Raw genomic sequence first — 23677 nt, forward strand, 5'->3', positions numbered from 1 at the left:
AAGAATGTCCATTGCAGTGATGTTAGAGAAAACAGGTAAGGCTTACCCCAATGGAAAACCCTTTTCAGGCTTATTCTCCTCAAAGGATGCCTTTTTAAGGCTTTCATTCTCTGAGACTAGGCTTCTCTCCCAGTCTGTAATTGCCCAAGAGGTAGCCAAAATTGGGAGGGCTTTAGTTAATGTTGTTTTTCCAGGTCATAGAAATTTCCAGTGTATAATTTAAACTTCAATATTATAGTGTTGCTGCAGTTTTCAGAAGCAAATTAGGCCTTCAAGTAACCTTTTGGATCAGGAAGTTTGGAGACTTTTACTCTAAATCAGTAGACCATCTACTCGAGGGAATAATATTTTTTGAAGTATATAGTTCCTGTACACAACAAAACAATTTTTAAAACAAATATTTATCGAGCACTTATAATATGCCAGGCACTATTTTATTGCCAGAGACATAGAAGTGAACAAAAACAAATTCACTTAATAATAAGGATAATCGTATCCCTTATTATAAGGTGAGATAATATTTCCTGGCCAGTTTACTCTATCAACATAACCCTCATCAAGATTTGCAGCATCATGAACTGCATTTATGGAATAATTTGGGAATTAATGTTGTTTTCAACTGCAAAGGAAATGGCAACCTCTCTACCCCACCCCCACCTCTGCCAAAGCCCCCAGCAAACATACACATTCTTTATAATTCCTAGTTTAGGCAGTTTCCAAACCAGGGTTCATATTACTGCTTATTTGTTTAAAATAAAGACTAAACATCAAAACATCAGCTACAGTTTCAAGTGGCATACTTAATGCATATTTATTTTGTTATGGAGCTTAGAAATTGAGAGAATCCTTTGTAGTGCCAAAACGATGAAAGAAAAATAGGAAATACAATAAACAAGAATGAAGGCTAAGCTTTGACGTAAAATACCACACATTGACTCAGATTCTCCTTACTTTCACATGCCATGAGTTTTTTGCTTGTTTATTTTGTTTGTTTTGAGCATTAAATTGACCTTATCTGTCAAACCCAAAGACTCAAAGCTGCAATACAGCATTTGTCTTTGTTCTCATAACCCTCTTACTACGTTATGCAGTTTTCAGGAAGCTAGACTTAAAAACAGCCATAATATGGTATCACCTTCCACAAAAGATGTTGCCTTCATTTTAAGGGTTTTAAAATACTTCTTAGTGAATCCCAAATGAGAGTCATTTGAGTTGGGGAGTGAAATAAAGGGTATTTAACAGGATTTTGTTGAAGAGGAAGCAAATCCTAGTTGGAGAATTGATTTATTTAGGCTGCTTAAATTTAAGGAAAATGTCTTCCACCCCCTTCAGCCCAGATGGGCTGCTCATTAGCTGGGCTGAATCACAGAACCAAAGAAGAAAGGGTCTGGATGGAATATGCTGTCACCTCTGCAACAAATGCAGCAATGTACAGGAAGGGTTTCATTCACTGCATGTGGTCTGAGCTGAGTGGAGACGGCAATGGGGCATCCAGAACATAGATGAACATATTTTCCTGGTGGAGGCTGGTTATGGTGCAATTTTCTCGGATCAGCAATCTAAAATACAAAGCCTCTTTGCACCTTTCATTCGGCTAAGAAGAGGTTATCCCAGGTCTGAACAGCAAAATTCTAGGGAGAATAAATGATCTAGGTGAGACGAAAGGGCCAATAAGAAACTTAACTGAAAGCTCAAGATGGCACTGGACTTAATATGTTGAGGATAACTCTCATTGGAAAACTGATTTTGGCTCTGACCCTCTAATTTCAATTGCCCTGAGAGTTCAGAGCCTCTGATAGAGCTGGGAGAGAGGGCTGTTCTTTTATAATTTCACCCCAATCCCCAACAAGTGATGTTACAGAGTCCACAGGAAAAACGCCAACCTTCCCCCCTCCACGTCTGTGACACCTCCATCTGGGTATCCAGATGGCAGGATTTCAGAAAGTCTGGAATGTGTAGACATTTCAGACACAAATTCCCAATTTCCTTTGCTCAATTAAAAACTGAACATTGTTACTACTCACACTTTGTTCATTCTGGCAGGTAGCTATTCAGGTCACCTGGTCAAAACAATGCCTCTGGATGATAGGTGAGTGATATCCACTGGAAGTGAGATAAATTCATGTTAAGGTATCCTTGGAAACAGAGGACAGATTTGGAATAGAAGACTAAAAGTCAGAGATTACTAACTATATACGCTGTTTTTCTGCAATGGCTTCAACTTTCCCTTCTCTTACCCTCTCCTCCAGGTACTTCCCATCTATCCCGCCCCCACTCCATTATCCATTTCAAGGGCTAATTTAATTCCCAACTTCTCCATGAAAATGTCCTCACCATTCTAATGCAGTGACTTTTTTTGTATCTCTCCCACAGCACCTTCCAAAGTATCATGGTACTACGTGCACAAAGACCTCCAATACACATTTCTTGAAAGGAGGAAGTATGTCAGATCTAGCTGTTGCCCCTAAGGAGCTCATAATCAGGTAGAGAAGAATAGTGTAACACAGGGCTGAAAGTGGTAAGAGAAATAAAGAATGTAAAAATAAGCTTTATGGTGTCACGTCAGACTGCGCAAAATCAGGGTAAACTTTGTGGAAGAGGTTAGAGGTAAGCGGAGCCTTGAAGGATGAGTGAGTTTTGTGGTTCCAGAAGTGGGAAAAAGAACATTTCAAATGTTGACAACACCTGAGCTCCAAACCTGGAGGGTGGAAAGTGTGGGTCATGTGTGAAAAGCATCAAATAGTTTAATTTGGTTGGAGTAAAGGGTAGATCAAGGGATATAGTAGAAAATAGAGTTGAATAGGAAGTTCGGGACAGATGATGAAGACTAAACAGTTTACAAATTTGCTTGGGGGAATTCTTAAGTTTTCCCAGCAGGTGAGTAAAATAGTGTTGTGCTTCAGGGAAGCTGGCCTGGCAATAGAACGTAAGCTGAAAGGGAGCTGGTAGGGACCACAGTTGGAGTTCAGTTAGGAGGCAACTGTATAGTGAGACCAGAAGTAATGAGGTTATAGCAGTGAGGATAGAGATGACTTACTGTAAAAGTAGAATTAGGACCTAGAAACTGACTGGCATTTAGGTGGATTTGAGGGAGGGAGAGGAGACATACATGACTCCAAAGATTTGAATTTGGATGACTTGGAAAGCATTAATGACATCAGAAACAGGGAACACAGGAGGAAGAAAAGAGAGACAGGAAAGAGAACAATGAATTTAGCTAGGGATACAGCGAGTTAGAAGTGCTGATAGTATATCCTTGAAATGTCCAGCATGTAATTGGTTTATTATCTCCTGGAGCTCTGTACAGATCAGGGACGGAGTCACTAACACAAAGACAATAGCTGAAAGCACGGAACTGCTACAGTAGAGAATGTAGAGAAAGAAAGGAGGGAGCTAAGGATAGCTCATATTTAGACACTGTACTGAGGAAGCAGGTGATGCAAAACAGTCAGAGAAGAAAAAAGAAAGACATGCCCACACAGCAAGGAAGAAAAGCAGGAGAATACAATATCACAGAAGCCAACAATGGAAAGTTTTAATAAAAAAGGACTTAGTCAACAATGTGGAGTGCTGCAATGTGTTCCAGGAGGATGGCAGGGAAAGGGTCACTGGATTTGGTGACAAATTGTTTGTTTTAAGGAAGCTATTTTTGAAGAGGAAACCAAGCATTTTAATGGGTTAATGAGTAAGTTAGGGAGTGGTACAGAGAAAAGAGCTGTTAACTAGGGCCTAGAAGGACCTGAGATCTAGTTTGGCAGAGTTGGAGGGTCATTTAGGAGGCAATGATATAGTTTAGACCAGATGTCTAAAACTGTAAAGTTATTTAACTGCAGCCATATGACCTTTTACCTTTCTTAAACTGTTTTCTAGTCTTCAAAATTCTGTAACATCTCTTGCAACTCTCATTTTCAAAGATTCACGCAAGCTACCCATGTGCCTAAACCACAAGGAGTTATTGTGCTATAAATCTTTATTAGATACAGGTCAAACTCACTACTTGTAACTTGTACAAAAGTGAGACACTTTTCTAGTGTTTCCCAATACAGAGAAATTGAGACTATATTCTTAGAAGATGTTTGCAAAGCAAATCAAATTGATAAGGTTTCTTTCTCCAGCTCTCCTGTCTGCCCCTCCCTGCCCAGACTACTAGCGTTCATTTTAAAAAACTAAGATATTATCCCTGGTTTATCCAGCAACTTTTTCTACTGCTTGAAATCAGAATATGTTACCAAAAGCCTTTTTTTTTTCTTTTGGTCTGTTGGAATCAATTAATATTAACAACCAATTCCCCAAATCATGGCTCTCCAGTCACATGTAACCATATACTTGTACAGGAACATTTCCTGAGACTTGATGTCTCATATCACATGCTCCCAAAATTAAACCAGAAATATGTTATTCAAGAAGAACCCAGATGCACCGAAGAAAGAACATTTGCTTTATCGAGGGAGCTTGTATCTCTTTGGATCCCATAGCAATGCACACTCAGAATCGCTGAAATGTTAAATGTTACAGATGTTCTCATTGGGTTTGGGTGCACAGCCTAGTGTAACTTGGTGTAAATGTGAAATAGTTCAGTCTGACTGAGTCTTCTGATTAAAGCTGAAAAATACAATGCTTTATCTTTTTTAAGAAGTCCACAAAGTAGGATATCTTCCTCATCCTGAGACACCAGTAAGCTTCCTGAAGTTCTCCTCCCTTGTGTTTCCTCCAAATGAGTTTGGCCTGTTCTTTCCCAAGAACTCTAGTCTTACTTCATTCTAAACGGATGTTACAGAAAATAAAGGAAAAATTTAAAGTTCATCAAAAAAAAAATTCTTTAATTCAGCTTTGAGAAAAGGGGAGAAAAGGATAATTAGCATCTATTGTGCACCTGCTGTATGCCAAGCATATTCACATACAGTATCTCACTCAATTCTGACGGTAATGCTTTGTAGTAAATTTAGCTTTGGTTTCAGAGATAAGGAAACCGAGACTCAGAGAGGTTAAGCCATTAGCTCAAGGTCAAATGGCAAGTTATGGGACTGGGATTTGAACCAAGAGCTGTCTGACTCCAAAGGTCAAGCTCTTTCTACTCAAGCATGCAGCTCGGCCTGGTGAAAAATCCACTCTTGAAAGAGTCTTAGAACTTTAGGCATAAATGAGCATTAGTTAGGATTCTCTGAAGCTTCTAAATTCTGTTGTATCTGCACTGAATCCTACTCCAAAAAAACAAAAACAAAAACAAAAACTTAGTTCCCCTTCCTATTGAAATTCAGCACCAAGGACAGTTCCTGAGTCATGGTTGCAAGTTGTCCTGGGATTGTGTGTGTGCTATTGAGCTCCCACCCCCATTCTTGACTTCCCAGTGGAATTGAGAAGAGAGAAGAAAATGTAAGAAAGGATAAGGTGGGATTCTCTGACACTATGGTGGAAATTAGCACACTTCCCAGAAGACCAAGATAAAAAATGCATGTGAGAAGACCAAGGGAATCAAGACAGATGGGGCAATAAAATGGAGGTGGAATGAGCTCATCAGGAGTCCCAGCACACAATTTAAGTCCATGCCGGGCTTTCAGCTGACCTGAGAGCCCAGAGATACAGCGAACGAGTGGGTGGCTCCTATGCTGCAGCATTGGTGACACTAAGAGATTAGGTGGAGCTGATTCACCGCTGCAGAACCACACGGCTTTTCAAGTGGACGAAGATCTGTAGGCCTTGGTCTATGCCACTCACTGAGGCACATAGGTGGCATGAGTCACATCTGCAGGATCTTTCGGGTAGACAAGGCTTTTGTGCTCTGAGTAAATCAAGCGTGAACTTTCATGTTGTTGAACACAGGTTTCAACCACAGCTGCCATATCTTCTTATGTGAAGGTTCACCTGCTCTATACATAACTATCCTGACTCCCCACACTCACCCTTGGCTCACAAGTGGTTCATAATACACACAGAAAGAATAAGGCTCTGGAATATTCATCACACTGAGCAGTGATTCTTTTTTCTTTCTCAAACTGCCAGCTCTTGAGTATAGCTGAAAGGGCCCTTGGAGAGTCTAGTCTTATTACAAGAAGCTGAGGTCCAGAGAGAAGAAAAGACTTGCCCAAAACTACTGAGCTGATGACAGAGTTGGTGTTAGGACTCAGTATCCTCATTCCTAGTCCAGCAGCCTTTCCCCTTGACCCGGAAGACAAAACAAAACCCTAAACAGCACATAGCCTGTTAACTAAGCCCTCCAGTTACACTGCCTCCAAAGATAACATCTCAAACCTTGGGTCTTTCCATCTGGGATTCGGCAATTTCACCAATCACTTCCTACACTGGAATCTCTTCTGAGAAACTGGATAATGCTCTAGTATTTTTATGTTCTTGTACACTGCTTTCTTTGTTCATGAGGAAATTAGAATTCTGGAAATAAGTTTGATTTTATTTAGTTATTAAAGGAACAAGCCTCTATTTTAAGTACTTGCAAATACAAACACATCAATGCGTGTCAAGAAAGGATCCTCCCCTCCCCTCCCCCCCCTCAAAAGACCCATTGCTGTTGAGTCAATTCCGACTCACAGTGAGCCTATAGGACAGAGTAGAACTGCCCCACAGGAGCAGCTGGTGGATCTGAACGGCTGACTCTTTGGTTAGCAGCCATACTCTTAACCACTGGGCCACCAGGGCCTCTAGGGATAAGAGGGACAATATATGCTATGATTGAACTGCAGCATCTAATTAAGAGCCACCTAGGTCTATGAGTACAAGAATATCAAACCTGTGAGTGAAAACTGAAAATCATATCCTTATCTGGCTGATTCTGAATGTGACTGGCTTTGCTGATTTATGCAATCACCCAAATTGTAATATTCTATAAAGTGCTTTGAAACGTTATTACACTCATTGTAATTTGTGTGTTTGTGGGTTCATTTGAAATTTTGGAGTTTTCAAGATGCTGAAAGAAGGATGTAGGAATAATCACTCTAATCAGGGTCATATTTACAAGGTGAAGCTGATACCTCCTGGTGATGAAGACCAACGAATATGAGCCCGTTATCCATCCCCCACCCATTATCTTTTCTTACGCCATATCTTATCTGAACCATCATTATTTCCATTGTCCTGTGCTTTGGGGACTGTGTAGACCAGGTATCCTGTCTCTAATTTTTAACCATCAAGAGATTCGCAAGAATAGAACTTTTCTTGTAATTTAGCAACACTGTCCTTGAAAACACCACCACTATTTACATAATAGAAGCTATTGTTTGAAGTGCAAAGCAGGTCAAAATTTGGTTTCTAGAGATTAATCACTGCAGTCTATTTTATATTATCATAATAATTTCATTTATTTTGATATGATTTGTTTTCAGAATCAACCCCAGCTTCTGTGCACAAGTGACAAATCCATTTGTTTCTGGTATAATGGATAATGTGATTAATGACCTTGCAACAGGATTTTGTAAAAATATAGAGGAAAAAATTAAGATTTCCATTTCTAATGTGAAGTATACCAGCTCAGTCTGTAGCTGTGTATCAAAATCTGTGAATCTATTTGTGAGTCACAGATGTGGTTTTGCAACAAATTTGCTCCTGGCTTTTGGGGTTAGTTCTGCACCTGTATGTTCTCTCCAAGAATCTGGGGACAGGAGTCTCCACTGGAAACTGGATATGGGGGGCGCCCATGGACAAGGACGAGGCGCTGTTCTGTTGAACTTGGCACCATCGCGGTGACTCCAGCTGGAAGAGCCACAACCACCCCAGGTCTGGCTGGATAAAGGTCACCACCTAGAGGGCTGTTGCTGGACATACACGGGACACTTGAAGTGTGGCCTCGTGACTCTCGTGTCCCCTCCTTCCCGTCAGCATCTAGCGCTCGTTTCTGGTCCCCTTGGGCGCGTGAATTCTTCCCAAGAGTTCTCCCGAGTCGGGGTGGTGAGGGGGACGTGGAGGACGTGCTGGAACTGTCACCATCCCTGAGGCAGCAGTGGCCTGTCTCCTTCCCGCCTTTAGAGAGCGAGGTGGCCGCGTTGGCAGCCCTCGGACTTCTCGTCACCTCTGGGCTCCCCCTTCCTCACTCGTGCAGCTGGGGTGACACCTCGGCCCCCCGGGCTGTGGCGAACGCTTAGAGAGGCCTCCCGCCGCGCTGGAAGCCCAGTAGCCTCCCGGGGGCCAGCTGGGTACCAGGCGGCTCCCGGTTCTCCTCAGCCTGTGATGCCCGCGTCCTCGAGCGGGCCCGAGGGGCTCCTGGACAGGGCGGGCGGAAGCTCCGGAGGGCTCCAGCGCCGACTTTTACCTCAGAGCCCCTTCCTGAGGGCCGCCAGGAGCCCCATCTCGCGCCTCAGGCGTCGGCCCACGCGCTCGCCCGCGGGCACGGCCAACGGGAAGGCGCCCCCGCCCCACCCAGCTCGTGCCCCGCCTCCCGTGACGCGCGCCCGGATGGGCCAATCAGGGCTCGCGGCGCAGCGCCCCACGCGCCCGCCCCCCCCAGCCCCGGCTTAAGAAAGGGCGCGCGCGGGCCCAGCCGAGAGCGCCGCGCCGAGCGGAGTGGGCTGCAGCCGACGGCTGAGGGCTCCGCGGGCCCGCGCCCCGACGGCCGCGCGTCAGCCCGTGCTGAGCTGAGCACCGCGGCGCGATGCTGGCCCTGCTGGCCGCCGGCGTGGCTCTCGCCGTGGCTGCCGCGGCCCAGGACGGCCCGGCGCCCGGCAGCCGCTTCGTGTGCACCGCGCTGCCCCCGGAGGCGGCGCGCGCCGGCTGCCCGCTGCCCGCGGCGCCCATGCAAGGCGGCGCGCCGAGCCCCGAGGAGGAGCTGCGGGCCGCCGTGCTGCAGCTGCGCGAGACCGTCGTGCAGCAGAAGGAGACGCTGGGCGCCCAGCGCGAGGCCATCCGCGAGCTCACGGGCAAGCTGGCGCGCTGCGAGGGGCTGGCGGGCGGCAAGGCGCCGGGCAGGGCGGCCACGGGCAAGGACGCCACCATGGGCGACCTGCCGCGCGACCCGGGCCACGTCGTGGAGCAGCTCAGCCGCTCGCTGCAGACGCTCAAGGACCGCCTGGAGAGCCTCGAGGTAGCGGGCGGGCCCACGGGGACGAGAGCGCGAGTGGGGGTGCCCAGGAGCACCCATCGTGGGGATGGGGTGGGGACAGGCTGCGGGGGTGGCCCACGCGGGCCGACTCGTCCGCTGGCTGAGCGAAGTTGGGGGAGGGGGAGGTCCCAGCTCGGCAGGGAGCCCTTTTGGTTTGTCAGTTGAGCGCTTGGCTGCTAACCCAAAGGTTGGCGGTTCGAGTCCACCCGGCGGCTCCGCGGGAGAAAAGACCTGGCGATCTGCTCTCGTAAAGATCACAGTCTAGGAAAGTCTAGGGGGCAGTTTTACTCTGTTTTTTATAGGGTTGCCATGAGTCGGAATGGACTCGACGGGGGCACCCAACAACAACATAACCCGGCTCTGCTCCGGAATTTACCGGCCTAGTCCCCCCCCCCACCCCCAAAGGAAAGGGTTACGTCCCCGCGCGCCGTGACCGCACGTGGGTCCGGACACTCACCCCGCGAGGTCCGGGTGAGCCGACAGGGACGGCGCCTGGGAGCTGTCCGCGAGCCGGCGGCCGTGCGGCGCTTTCTCGTCTTGAGTGTCCGAGTCCGGAGCCCTGCGATGGGCTGCGGTGCTGGGGCGTGAGGTCAGATGCTCCGGGCGTCTGCTGTTTCCTTTTATAAACCGGGTCGGGGTGGACCGGAGCGCGTGGGAGGGGAGCGCACGGAGGGGAGCGCAGGGGTGTCACCGGCGACACGGAGACGCCCCAGCACCGCGCGCCCTCCGCCTAAAGGGCCACCTGGTTCCCAGCTTAGAGGAAACACCTTGTTAACTTCAAAGACAAGAGCTCTGTCCGCGAGTTTGCCGATGGGCAGTTTTAGGGTGCCCTTTTTTCCTGATCACTCGGGGAGGGGGGGAGACCTTATTCTGCTCTTATGTGGAATCTGCAGTTTTGAACTTTGAGAGAGGAGTCTTCGTTTGCATCTTTATGTTCCACCCTACTTAAGCAGTGTGTCCATTTCTGTGAATTTGTTGTTAGGAGACATCCAGTCGGTTTTCCACTCCTGTCGACCCCATGTGACAGTAAAGCTGCCCCAGAATGTTTTCTAGGCTGTAATCTTTATGGCAGCAGATCACCAGGTCTTTCTCCTGAAGACCCGCTGGGTGTGTTTGAATTACCAACCTCAAAAAAAAAAAAAATTTTTTTTTTAGTTTTTTAGTTAGCAGCCGAACGCATAACCCCAGTGCCACCAGGGCCCCCTTTTTTTGTTAATAACAGTGATGAAAATACTTATTAGCCCAACTAGGTTTAAATTGTAAAAAAAAAAAAAAAAAATAGCTGGGAATTATTGCCAAATTATTTGAGGATTTCCTGTGGCTTGATGGCCAAAGACAGTATTCCTAGCATCTGTACATCCCTTGATTCATTTGATTAATAACAGCGAGCGTTTCTTGAACACTAAACATGTGTCAGGTATATTATCTAATCTTAATCCTTGCAACAACCTGTTGGAGGCAGTTTCTATTATCTGCATTTTATAGTTTGGAACACATAGACGTTAAAAAAAAAAAACAAGCCCACGAACCCATTGCTGTGGAGTTGATTCCGACTCATAGTGACCCTATAGCACAGAGAAGAACTGCCCCATAGGGTTTCCTAGGCTGCCAATCTTTACAAAAGCAGACTGCCACATCCTTCTCCCTCATAGCAGCTGGTAGATTCAAACCCTGACCTTTCAGTTCGCAGCCGAATGCTTTAACCACTGCGCCACCAGGGCTCCTTACACGTAGACATTGAGAGGGCTACATAACATGCCAAGGACATGTGGCTGGGCAATGGCAGTGTCTCCAGAGCCAGAGTAAAAGGAACAGGAAGTGAAGATTTAAACACATTGAAAACAAAGATTTCTGGAGTTCAGAGCAGTAATGTTTTCGATATGTTATCCCGGTAACATCTCTGCAAACATAGTTACTTACCTTCGTGCCACGCTGGAACTAGGGGGCTCTTTTATTTCTAAATGGAAGCTTTTCTGCTGAGTACCATTTTATTAAGTGGTGCAGTGGTTAAGCATTTGGCCACTAACCAAAAGGTCGGTGATTCAAACCTACTAGCTACTCCACGGGGGAAAATGTGGCAGTCAGCTTCCGTAAAGCCCCATGGGGCAGTTCTGCTCTGTCCAGTAGGTGGCTATGAGTCACAATTGACTCGACAGCAATGGGCTTTTTTTGTTTTTTTAAAAACCATAACTGTATCTTGGTCTTTACCGTATGTAGAGTTACAGGTGGCTGGTTAAAATGTTGACTTTTTAGTAAGAAGAGAGAAACAGCTTCCTGAGAGGGGAAAGGAGACTCACAGATTTCAGATCTTGCGGCAAAGTAGTTCTTTTCTGACTTTGAAATCCTTTCCATACCAAAAAAAAAAAAAAAAAAAACACATCAGTGACATGCTCCCCTGCGTGCCATTGGCAGATTAAAGGCTTGCAGTTTGGGGAGCGTCTCCCTGTGTGGTCAGGCTATTGGAGCTACATTTCACGATTTCTTTTCAGCTGGCCTGAATCTTTCTCCCTCTGTGTTCCCTCCCCCTCCCTACCAAAGCATCAGCTCCGTGGGAACGTGTCAAATGCTGTGCTCCCCAGCGACTTCCGAGAGGTGCTCCAGAGGCGGCTGGGGGAGTTGGAGCGGCAGCTGCTGCACAAGGTAGCTGAGCTGGAGGACGAGAAGTCCCTGCTCCACAATGAGACCTCAGCTCACCGGCAGAAGACCGAGAGCGCCCTGAACGCCCTGCTGCAGAGGGTGACTGAGCTGGAGCGAGGTGACTGCTTTGCTTGTTTCTGGGTCACACTCTGGCTGGCATCCCTCCCGGCCCCCACCCCACTGTATTGGTGCTTCGCTGCAGTGGAAGGGAAGCTGCTCTCAGAGCAAGCAGAGGGTCCATCTACAGATGCAGCCACTTGGGCCCTGGAGGGTGCGGGTGCTCCCTGACCCTGGCCTGGTGTGCTTCCGCTGCCTGTAGCCTCAGGACCTGTGTGCCGGGAACAACTCTGAAGCTGCTCTTCCATTATTTCTAGAACCTGCCTGTCTTAGATGCAGAAAACCATCTATGTCTTTACAATTCCAGCCGCAGGCTCCCTTTCCCTTCTCCGCCTCTTAAATGAAGTGTTGCTTTTAAGCTTGAGGCATCTGGGGCAGTTCTGCTCTGTCCTATGGGGTTGCTATGAGTCGGAATCGACTCGACAGCACTGGGTTTGGGTTTTTATCTTGCCTGGTGGACAAGAGGCTTAGCGTTTTCCCCCACTGTTGGGCCCACATAGAGGAACTCGTTGACATGTCGTCCCAGAGGCTCAGTGGAGACTTCAGGGCGTGGCCAGGCCTTCCCTGCTTGTATTCAGACCTGGGATTCAGTTACCAACAGCAATGACTGTGGCACAACTTGGAGGCAGCATCAGGTCTGTTTGAGCAAACAATAAGAGTGACTGACAGTGGTCCTTCCAGGGAATTAGCCTTACAAGCCACTGTCATTATCCATGAAAAAGCAAATAAACTCAGGACCAGCTGGGATAAACAACATAATTCCCAACCTGCCAGGTGGCCATTTCCTTCCCCTCCTTAACTAGCCAGGTAACCCTGGTGGAACAGTGGCTGAGTGCTCAGTTGCTGACCAGAAGGTCAGCAGATCAAACCTACTAGCTGCTCCACAGGAGAAAGATGTGGCAGTTTGCTTCTGTAAAGATGACAGCCTAGGAAACCCTATGAGGCAGTTCTACTCTGTTCTGTAGGGTCGTTATGTGCCGGAATCGACTCAACAGTGGCACCTAACTACAACGGGCTTAACTAGTCCTTGCAATCAGTTCTGTGCGTCCTCCCCTCTACTCCTACCCTGGTGGGTGAGTTTCTCCTGCAGGAGAGAGGAAAGGGCGGGAGCAAGGGCCCATGGTAATTCACATTAAATGGTCAAGCCTCTGACTGCTGAAAGGACTGGGTATGATGTCCTAGGTTTGCTGGTAGTGGGTCTGGGATTACACTCTTCCCAGATGAACAGTAACCTGAGAATGGCAGTTTCTAATTACCCAACTTTATGAATTAATAGGAAAATGTACTTGCTGCAGAATGTCCAGTTAATCTTTCCATGACATTGGCCGAGGAGGGCTAGCTAGAGTAAATCAAGGGGAGAGTGGCGCTGTTCCCCTTTACAGACCTCGGAATTCATAGGTGGCCTCCATCCCTTTCCTGGGCTCTTCCAGAAGAGTCCATCCTTTCTTCCTGACCCTTTTCAGAAAAGGGTGAGTGTGGCTTAGACTAGAGTTTTCGAAAAAGATTTCCTCTTGGCCTCAATTCCTGTTAAGTTGACCCCAGGAAACGGATTAGGCCTCACGAGCCTTCCCCAAAGGTAGAGCAACACAGCTTTGGCCTTTCTGCCCTGACAGGAGGAAGGAAGGGAGCAGCTTGTCAAAGGTGAGTGAGGTTCACCTGCCTTTGCCTCAGCTTCAACCTCCTTGGAGCATGGGGACGTTTGGGTATGGCACGGGTGCGCTATAGTTGTTTAGGCTCTTGAAAGGGGCAGCTGTAGAATGAGGGAAGGGCTCCACGGAGATCCTGCGAGCTGCATCTCTCAGCTGGTGGCTGAGTTGCTACAAGGTCGTAGGTTAATAGAAGTGGTTTAATAGCTGTCTGCTGACTTAGACTGTGGGGTGGTGCCAGGCAGTCTGCTCAGCCATGCACCCCTGTGAGATAGGGCTTGTGTTAGACCCATTTCGCAGATGAGAAAGATGATCAGAAGATCTCAGCCAGAGGTGTGGACAGGCCCTCATTTGGGAAAATGGGAGGGAGAGGGTGGGGACTGGGCCACCAGCTGGTAAACAGCCACAGTTGGGTAAACAGGCCCCCTCCCATCTCTGTTCTCTGCCACAAGGCCACTTGGGGGTTTTGTGTGGCTTCCTCTAATGTTCTTCATTATGGCTTTGGCCATCAAGGAGCTGCCACTCTGTGACTTTTCTCCCATCCCCAGCCCCTCTGATCATAGCCGGAAAGGAACAGCCAGGACATAGGCCCGGCCAGCCTGATCCTTGGGTCCTCTTGAAGCCGTGGGGCTCATTCAGCACAGAAGGGAAGTCTGTGTCAGAGCTGGAGCACAGCTCCACAAGGCAAGACCCCTGGCTCTCCACCCTTGGAGGGCCCCCAGGCCCTGACGCAGGAGGAGCTCAGTCTGCTGGCCTGTGACCCCACCACAAGAACTCCAGATTCCTTCCTCATGCTGCACACAGCTCTGGGATGAGCCTTTGAGGATAGTGACCATTTATCTTCTGGGCATTTCTGAGGTTATATCTGTCCAGTTTGTGGCAAGCATAAAAAAGGGACGTGCAAACCCCAGCCCCTGCATGTACCGTGAGTGGAAAATATACCATGTCCCTTAGAAGCATCCAGTGGAGCCCAGAGGAGATAGACTGCAGCCACGTGGCCGGCGGGGAGCATTAGGGGGTGCTGGCCATCATCCGTCATCCCCTGTCCATTCAGTGCCTGCTCCAGGCCAGGCGCTTGGCTGTGATTCCACGCTCCGTATCTTCTGTAGCCCCTGCAACAGCTTGTGAGGTCAGTATTCATTATAGATGAGGGATTGAGGTTGGACAGGTCACTGATGGCTGCATTCACATGGCCAGCAAATTGCAAAGCTGGGATTGAAGTGGTGACCCAGAGCACCAGCTCTGGAGAGCAAAGGACTGCCCAGAAGCCCAGTGGTGAGTGCCCCACCCCCACATGCAGAGACCGGGTTCTCCACTCACACCCATTGCCTTCAAGTTGATTCTGACTCATGACAACCCCATGTGTGTCAGAGTAGAACTGTGCACCATAGGGTTTTCAATAGCTGATTTTTCAGAAGTAGGTCACCAACCCTTTCTTCCTAGGCACTTCTGGGTAGACTCAAACCTCCAACCGTTTGATCAGCAGCTGAGCGCGTTAACTACTTGTACCACCCAGTGATTTCCTTGTTAGGAATCCAGCTCCTTTGAAGGGGCTGCAGTCTCTGGGCCATTGGCCAGGCACAGCCTACTCAGTGCTGAAAGGAACACTGGCACCAAGGAGACCAAACCTTTTCTTTTCTAGCCCCAGACCCCATACCACACCTTGTTCACCACCTGCAGTGCTGACTTATTGGCCAGGCCTTTTAATTCCTTAATTGGCTTTTGATGAATTTCCCCTGAACCTCCAAGCTATGCTACTTAATGAAAGGGTACCAGCTTTAAGGGTACAGGCCCCCTCCTCTGCCCCTTGGCTCCCCTCAGCTCTAATTAAACCTATCTGTTGTCCCTGAGCTAACGAGATTAGCGACACTGAATCTTTTTAAGTTGGCAAGCCAGCCCCGTGCAAGGACAGAGACATTTCTCCTTATCAGATGGCAGTACCTGTGTTAAGGACGTGGTCATTTGCCATTTGTGTATGAAATACAGCTGCGTGTGGTGCAAACAGTTGATGTGGTCAGCTGCTAACAGAAACATTGGAGGTTTGAGTCCACCCAGAGGTGCCTCGGAAGAAAGGCCTGGTGATGTACTTTTTAAAAGTCAGCCATTGAAAACCCTATGGAGCACAGTTCTACTCTGACACACATAAGGTCGCCATGAGTCAGAGCCGACTCGATGGCAACTGCTACATGTAGTGAGAAGAGGGGTTCAGGTCCCTGTTCTGTCATTCACTAGCTGTGTGTCCTTTCGTAAGTCACCACACTTCTCTGAACCCCAGTGCCACAACTGGGCTACCTGTGAAATCTGGGAATTGGGGCTTTCTGGTTCTCATCCTCTGTTTTGCTTCAGCCTAATGTGGGGCCAGTCCAAGCCTATGCTGTGGCCAAGCCCCTTAGCTCCCCAAGTGACCTGGTCTTCCCAGCTCCCGCATGGCACTCAACAGTTTCCCGGGGGCATCCCACCTTAGGGGGTCAGGATGGATCGGGTGGGCTGAGCACTCAGCAGATACAAGTAAACACTGCATGGGAGAACCAGATTCTAGTGGTTTTATGCTGCCTGGTGGAGATCCAGGGTCTCTGCGTTCCTCGGCAGAGGTCCTCTCTAAGTGGTGGGAACTGTGGCGCTGAGGGTTTCTCTTGAGTTTGGGCAACTGTGATGGAGAGAGGTTGAACTGTTCCTTTATTTACAGAAGGGGTGAGGAAGTCACTGATCAGGTCCGAAGTGAGACAGGCACTTTGGCTCTGCCGGTACTGGCTGTGGAGGGCCTATGTGTCTTTGATGGTGATGGAGACTCTCTGGCCCCTAACCGGTTGTCATGGAGTCGACTCCGACTTATGGTGACCCCACGTGTGTCAGCAGAACTGTGCTTCATGGGGTTTTCCATGGCTGATTTTTCAGAAGTAGATCGACAGGCCTTTCTTCCGAGGTGCCTCTAAGCGGACTTGAACCTCCAATCTTGGAGTTAGCAGCCAGGTGCATTATCCATTTGCGCCACCCAGGGACTCCCTCTGGCGCCTTGTGGGTGCTCAGTAAATATTTGTTGACTAAGTGAATGAGGTGAATGAGGTTTGGGCTCCTTCACCAGCAGGATCTGGTTCCCAAAGAAGAGGAAAATTTTTGCCATGATAACTCATGACATTGGGTGGTACCCTGCAAATTTTAGAGTTGGCGATAAACTGGACAAGGCCCTGCCTTTAACACATTAATTTTTTCATTAAATTAATTTTCAGCTTAAACCAAAAGTATACTGAAAATTATTTAAACCCATTTAAGGGAATCAGTTGTCTTCAAGGAATTGGAAGTACCAGTTGTTTTTAAGGAATTCACATGAGGACAGCCAGGGAGTTCTCACCACTGCTCGGCAGGCCCCAGGGCCATGGCTTGGCTAGGTGTGTTAAGGTACTACTGAGGCGTGCCTCTGCATTTATCTGCAATTGTGCCAGGGATCAGCCTCCTACTGGTTCCGAACTACAGGAAACAGTAATCTTGATCCTCATTCAAGGAGGACAGGACAGATCATGGGCACAGCAGTTTACCTCAGGGACTGTGTCCAAAAAGTCACTTCTGGGTTCAGGTGTAGTTGAAGATGCAGGAGCTGACTTCTTCACCTGGGTGGTGGTGATTCTGTGGTATGAGAGGTGACGCGGATTCACTTGGCTGACAAGTGTGTACTGAGGGCCTGGACCCCTGAGAGACTTTCTGTCTCAAAGACCAAGCCTGTTGTGTCCCAGTCCTGGCTCTTGCCGAAGAAGCTGAGGGGCGAAGCTTTTTAGGAAATAACAAAGATAGCAAGATTTGACTGAGGGAGAGTTTTCTGCCTTAACTGAACTAGAAAAGAAAATCCAACCCCGTTCCCTGAGCATTCTAGTTATCAGATAACCAGCTGTCATCAAGTTGACCTTGGCTCATGGTGACCCCATGTGTGTCAGAGTAGAACTGCGGTCTGTAGGGTTTTCAATGGCTGATCTTTCAGGAGTAGACCATGAAGGCTTTCTTCCGAGGAGCCTCTGGGTGGATTCAAAACTCCAAACTTTTGGCTAGTAGTTGAGTGCTTAACCATCTGCACCACCCAGGGACTCCAGTTATCAGATTAAAAAAAAAAAAAACCAAACCCGTTGCCGTTGGGTCTATTCTGACTCATAGCGATCCTACAGTACAGAGTAAAACTGCCCCATAGGGTTTCCAAGGAGCAGCTAGTAGTTTTAAACTGCCCACCTTTTGTTTAGCAGCCAGGCTCTACAGCTATGGAAATAGGGGGTATTAGAACTAAACTGTAGTTTTTTTCTTCTGGGTTGTCAGAGGCTTCATTCCCTGGTCTAAGAGTCTGAGCTGAATTCTCCAAAGTGCCCAGTGCCTTGCAGTACAAAACGTTCCTTTCCCCCTTTCCTTCCCTGGGCTGCCTCGGGCCCCTTGTACTCGCTGTTACCTCTGCATGAAGGTCTCGTCCCGAGATCATTCCAGGCCGCCATCTTTCCATTCTTTGGGTTTCTGCTCCAATTCCCTTCTTTTGAGAGGCTTTCCCAGGTCACTCAGGGAAAGGGGCTCCTCCTACCTTTCCTCCTCACTTGGAGCCCTGGTGGTGCAGTGGTTAAGCACTCGGCTGCTAACTAAAAAGTTTGGCAGTTCGAATCCACCAGCTACTCCTTGGAAACCCTACAGGGCAGTTCTCCTCTGTCCTGTAGGGTCACTATGAGTTGAAATTGACTTGATGGCAATGGTTTTTTTTTCCCTTCTTCCCACACCTGGTAATCACTCATAAACTTTGGTCTCTATATTTTGCTGCTAGAGTTTTAGCACTTTGACAGTGTCTGGCGTGTGGCAGGTGCTCAGGAGATAGAGGAACTGACTTCTGAGTGTTCCAGGAGAGATAGACATGGCTCTGAGCTGTGCTGGCTGGAGTGGGCCTAATGTGCTGCTGGCCTCTCTTTTTTCTGCCTAGGCAACAGTGCATTTAAGTCGCCGGATGCCTTCAAAGTATCCCTACCCCTCCGCACCAACTACCTGTATGGCAAGATCAAGAAGACACTGCCTGAGCTGTATGCTTTTACCATCTGCCTGTGGCTGAGGTCCAGTGCCTCGCCAGGCATCGGCACCCCGTTCTCATATGCAGTGCCTGGGCAGGCCAACGAGATCGTGCTCATTGAGTGGGGCAACAACCCCATCGAGCTGCTCATCAATGACAAGGTGAGCCTGCCGGGACCTGTGGTAGAGGGGTAGTCAGCATGTCCCGGGGCTCTGGGAGCTGGCTGGCCATGAATGCAGCCCTGCAGATACCAACCAGCCCTGGCCTCCTTCGTCCAAAACAGGGCCACAGGTGAGCGTCTGCAGGTCTGCCCTTTTCATGGTGGGCATGGCTTTGCACAGGGTTATTCCTCTTCTGGGTAGCCGACGTGGGCAGGGGGCTGCACCTTGTGGAGTCCTCAGCTGTGAGTCTGATCCCAGCACTGGGGTGGTGGAAGGAACAGAGTGGGCTGGGGCCTCCATGCCGGCCTGAACTGTCACTGGCCCTGAGGCTGTGCAGTGAGGGCTGCTCCCAGAATGGCACCGCTTAGGGGAGAAGGTGTGTGTATGTCTCTCCCTTTCTCAGAACAAATGATACATCTCACGACTATACATTGGTACATTGGAGGGGGTCAGGTTTACTGAGAGAGAACCTACAGACATAAAATTCACCCTTCTTAGTGTACAGTTCGACCAGTTTTGACAAACACAGACAGTTGCAATGAAAATATAGAACAGTTTCATTACCCCTGATATTCCTCATACCCCTTCATAATCAGCCCCTGCCCAGCCCCTGAGCCACTAACCTGTTCTCTCTCCCTAGAGCCTTGCCTTTTCCAGAATAAATATCCCTTTGTAACAGACTGGCTGCTTTCACCTTCAGGGGTGTCTGTGAGACCCTCCAGCAGCACCGCTTCAAAACCTTCATCCCAAAGTCAGGCTAAACATAACTAAAAAAGCGTTCTTATATCCTCCGTGCTGGATTTGGGCATTTGAACTGCTGCACCAACTCCCTGGCTGCCCGGGGCCAGGGGCACTCTCTCCTCCTCCACCGCGGGGCAGCCCTGGCCTTCACTCTGTTTGTCTTCCCCCAACTGCCCCGTGAAGAGTTTGTTTAAAGTAGAAATGCCCTGGAATCTTCCTGCTGGGCTCTTCCTAGCAGCGACTACTTCAGAGCCGGGGATTAATTGCTCTAAATAATACCCTTGGACACAGTAGGGCCGATGGCCTTGTTTTCCTCTCGATTTAGACATGTTGTAAACATCTAATTCCTGGGAGGAAATCCCAGGTCACTAGGAGACCAGCAGCAACAACAGGGTGGTTGGCACTGTAAAGTGTTCTCGGAGATGGAGAGGTGGTGGACCTGTGCTGGCTTGGAAACACGTGTCCTCAGCTCTGAGGGGAGGCGTGTACATGCCCCACCCCCCATACACACATACCCACACACACACTCGTGGGCCTGGAGGCCTCCGTCCTCTGCACAGGGAGGACACAGCACACACACCCTCGGCCTGGACAGCCCCAGCCCTCCCTGAGTACCACAGTGGAAGTTTGGGACACTGCCTGAGGAGTTTAGATCCTGGTGTGGCCCATTCGCCGAAGGAGCTCCTGGGTGGCACGAATGGTTAAGCCCTCGGCTACAAACCGAAAGGTTGGAGGTTCCAATCCACCCAGCGGTGCCTTGGAAGAAAGACCTTCCACTTCCAAAAATCCACTTCCAAAAAATCATAGCCACTCAAAACGCTATGGAGCACAGTTCTGTTGTGACACATATGAGGTCACTATGCATCAGGATTAACTCAATGGTGACTGGTTTGGTATTCAGTTTTTATGGCCTGTTTTTTAAAAATGTTGACCCAGTAGATCCCTGACTTCCCTTCAGGTTCTCCAGCTTGGGGACTTCAGAGCCAGCGTGAGGAGGGGTTGTCCAGTTGCTTGGCCTGCAGTGTCCTGGGTCTGTAGCTTGCTGGGACCAAGGGTGTTCAACTAAAAATCGGGGCTTCCCTGAGGTCAGGGCACATACAGAGGCTGTCTCTTTGCGCTGAGCATCTGTCTCGCGCATGGTGCCTCCCACCCGAGGTCCCTCCCTCAGAAATAGCTGGGGTTGGGCTTGTTATCCAAATGGCACAGAGAAGGAGGGGCCCTGTAGTGATGGGAGGAGCAGTGGACTGAGGGCCTCCTGTGCCCCAGATCCGACTCCTGGGGGACATCTTGCTTTCTGCCCTTGGAGGACCCCATGGGGCCTGGGCTCAGCAGGCCCTCACTGGCATTTGCCACCCACAGGTCACCCAGCTACCCCTGTTTGTCAGTGATGGCAAGTGGCACCACGTCTGCATCACCTGGACAACACGAGATGGCATGTGGGAAGCCTTCCAAGACGGGGAGAAGCTTGGCACTGGCGAGAACCTGGCCCCCTGGCACCCCATCAAGCCAGGGGGTGTGTTGATCCTCGGGCAGGAGCAGGTGGGTGTGGGCAGGGCTCAGGGTGGGGGCTGCCGGTCATGTCTATACCCGCCACAGTCCTCAGCCCAGCTCTGGGCTGTGATAGTCAGCTCCGGGATGCTGACATTCCTGGCAGGGCCAGGTCAGCATAGTGGGCTCAGGAGTGCCTTCAGTCCTTGGGCCCGTTAGTGACTCTGCTCCAGCTTCCCTCTGAGAAGAGGCTGTGGAAGGGACAGCATCTCCCTAGTGCACTGTTCATGCCCTGGGCATCGGCCTCTGTTTGGTGCAGTGCTGACTCAGGGTGCCAGGGGCTGTGTCTTCTGGAGCTCCCTGCTCAGGGTCTCAACCCTGATACCCAGCAAGGGGCACTAAGGGAATGCACATGGGATGCTCAGCCCTGTGGGAGGACAAGGAGGAAAAAGTGAGCCCTTGGAGGCTGCCCTCCAGACACGTGCCGTCTGGGCAGATGAGTGTCGATGTTTCAGTCTGTGTTTGAGGCTCTATGGACCTAGCCTCGATGATGGAAAGTGGGAGACTAAATACTCAGTACTTGGGGGGCTTTGAGGCTGGGTCACTCTGTGCTTACTCCCTAATTATGTTTCCCTTGGGAGGAGCTGGGAGGCAGGAGACCTGATTCTGGTCCTAGCTTTGGGACTTTGGGCAATTGTTGCCTCTTCTAGCCTCAGTTATCCCTGTGTAAAGTGGGGTGGTGGTTTGAGGAAAGCCAACTCCAGGTCCCTGACAGTTCTGACATGCCCTGGTGCTTCAGAACCTTTCAGAATAAGGGAGGGAGTGTGGGGGGGTGGGTATCAGGGAATGCTCACATCTCACCCCTGCCAAACTGAAGGCCTTTTTCCAGAAGCTGTCTATTTGCCAAGACAGCTGGTCGACTGTTTGCCCTTGAACCTGCGCTGATGCCAATTTCTCCATCCCATTCCTCAGGACACGGTTGGGGGCAGGTTTGATGCTACTCAGGCATTTGTGGGGGAGCTCAGCCAGTTCAACATATGGGACCGGGTGCTCCGTGCGCAGGAAATTGTCAACATTGCCAACTGCTCCACCAACATGCCAGGCAACATCATCCCCTGGGTGGACAACAACGTTGACGTGTTCGGAGGGGCCTCCAAGTGGCCTGTGGAGACCTGTGAGGAGCGGCTCCTTGACTTATAGCCCCATTTCCTCTGTCCAGGGGGCCGGGGCTGGTTGATCCTGCCAAAAGTTCAGAGGCATTCACTCCCTGGTGAAACTGTGTATAAACCTCTTGCTAGAATGGGTTGCGGCCCCCAGGGCCCCTTCCCAGGGATTCTAAGGCCCTCTGACAGCATTTGTCACTGGCTTGTTTCTTAACAATATCGTGTTGGTTTTTTCGGGTAGTGCCAGAGTCCCCTGGGAAGAAACCCTGAGTCACAAGGGAGTGCATACCCCACTTCCTGTTGTGGGTGAGATGGAAGGCACAGAGCCCCTCTTCCAAACCTGTGTAATGCTAGTGCAGCCCACCCCCATGCACCCTCCTGGATCTCTGGTGTCCCGTGTGCACCTTCTGTCTGTCCCCTTCCTTCTAAAGGGGCTGTGCAGCTGTCCTGCTCGAGTGGCTGTGCTCCTTGTGTCTTGTGTGCATCCCTGCTGAGTACGCAGCTCAGCAGAGCATCTCCCATCTGCAAAAGGGCCTTCCTTTGTGTTCTTGCCGTGTGAGCCTTTCCCGCTGAGAACTCTGGAGCTGGGGAAGGAAGGCGGTTGCCCCAGCAGTGCCCCGCCTTCCCCAAGGTGGAGGGGCTGTGAGGGGGATCTCAGGATGGAGGAGGGCCCGGACCACCACCTCTGTCCTCCCCCCGAGACCGAGGCTGCCACTGAACCATCGCTGGGTATGGCTTTGAAAGGCCTCTTTCCCAACTGGTGCCAAAGTTCAGTTGCAGCTTTTCCAACCATCTGATGTGGCTCCGGGGATTTCTTTCCTCCCCATGGAAGGACCAGCCCTTGGAAGGTTCCATTGTCATGTCTCTCCCCACGCTGAGGAGTGTGCTAGTTTTTAATTCACATTGATTGTGTGATTTTGACCGTCTCCATCAAGTATTTCCCCCAGGACTTTTTAGGAGAGTGGATGTCGTTTGGTTGCCATCTGCTTAGTGACTCCAGACTGCTTCATATATTGGACAGGGGTCATCATTTATTTTAAAGATAAAGCAATTGTACGGGGAAATTTATAAAGCTAAATATTATATATTTTATTTTTCATACACGTTTGAAGTACCAATCTGTGGAAATTCCATTTGTAGGGCCAAGCCGACATTCCCATCATAACGTTGTATGCTGCGAGATCTGTTCTGATGATGGAATTTTGATTAAAGTGCACTGGAAGCTGCTTCAGTGTTTGTTTCTCCTCCCCGGCCCCTCCCCCACCTGGGCTGACAGTGGGGAGGGGTGGGACTTTGCATCCCTGACAGACCGATGGCTGTTCTGGTTTGCCCAGGCCTGGCTGCAGCATGCACACTTGGGGGGCCTATATCTGTGGACCCAGCAGGAGTTGGGGATGCTAGGTGGAGGGTGCGGTCCAGCTGTGCATCCTTCCCTCCTCCATTCTAGACTCGGGCTGTGGACACCCAGCAGGCCCTGCCCAGGGCTATCCGTGCCCAGGGCTCCTCAAGCCCACCTCTGTCTTCTCAGCTGTGGGATCAAGCAATACCTGTTCAGCATCTATGATGTGTGGGTGTGCTTCCCTACATCATCCCATTCAATCCTTATAACAACCCCCTGAAAGAGCTAATCCTAACTTACAGGTGAGTAGTATAATCACCCA

The 23677-nt window shown here is 49.5% G+C and overlaps 1 protein-coding gene across 1 annotated transcript; it reads left to right on the plus strand.

Moving 5' to 3' along the window:
- The first annotated feature begins 8538 nt into the window (after window positions 1-8538).
- NPTX2 (neuronal pentraxin 2) lies at window positions 8539-23242 on the plus strand. Its single transcript, XM_003416526.4, has 5 exons — window positions 8539-9025; window positions 11582-11798; window positions 18380-18624; window positions 20725-20904; window positions 21826-23242. The coding sequence occupies exons 1-5, from the start codon at window positions 8597-8599 to the stop codon at window positions 22051-22053; spliced, it is 1299 nt and encodes a 432-aa protein (XP_003416574.1). The 5' UTR covers window positions 8539-8596; the 3' UTR covers window positions 22054-23242.
- The last annotated feature ends 435 nt before the right edge of the window (window positions 23243-23677 follow it).

Source organism: Loxodonta africana, chromosome 12 (genome assembly GCF_030014295.1).
Source record: "Loxodonta africana isolate mLoxAfr1 chromosome 12, mLoxAfr1.hap2, whole genome shotgun sequence".
In the NCBI taxonomy this organism is placed as follows: domain Eukaryota; kingdom Metazoa; phylum Chordata; class Mammalia; order Proboscidea; family Elephantidae; genus Loxodonta; species Loxodonta africana.

Excerpts from the sequence above, each read along its gene's own strand:
- NPTX2 (XM_003416526.4), top strand. The coding sequence starts at position 8,597 with ATGCTGGCCCTGCTGGCCGCCGGCGTGGCTCTCGCCGTGGCTGCCGCG. Across the intron at positions 9,026-11,581 it reads ACCGCCTGGAGAGCCTCGAG|CATCAGCTCCGTGGGAACGT; the intron begins GTAGCGGGCGGG and ends TCCCTACCAAAG. Across the intron at positions 11,799-18,379 it reads GGTGACTGAGCTGGAGCGAG|GCAACAGTGCATTTAAGTCG; the intron begins GTGACTGCTTTG and ends TTTTCTGCCTAG.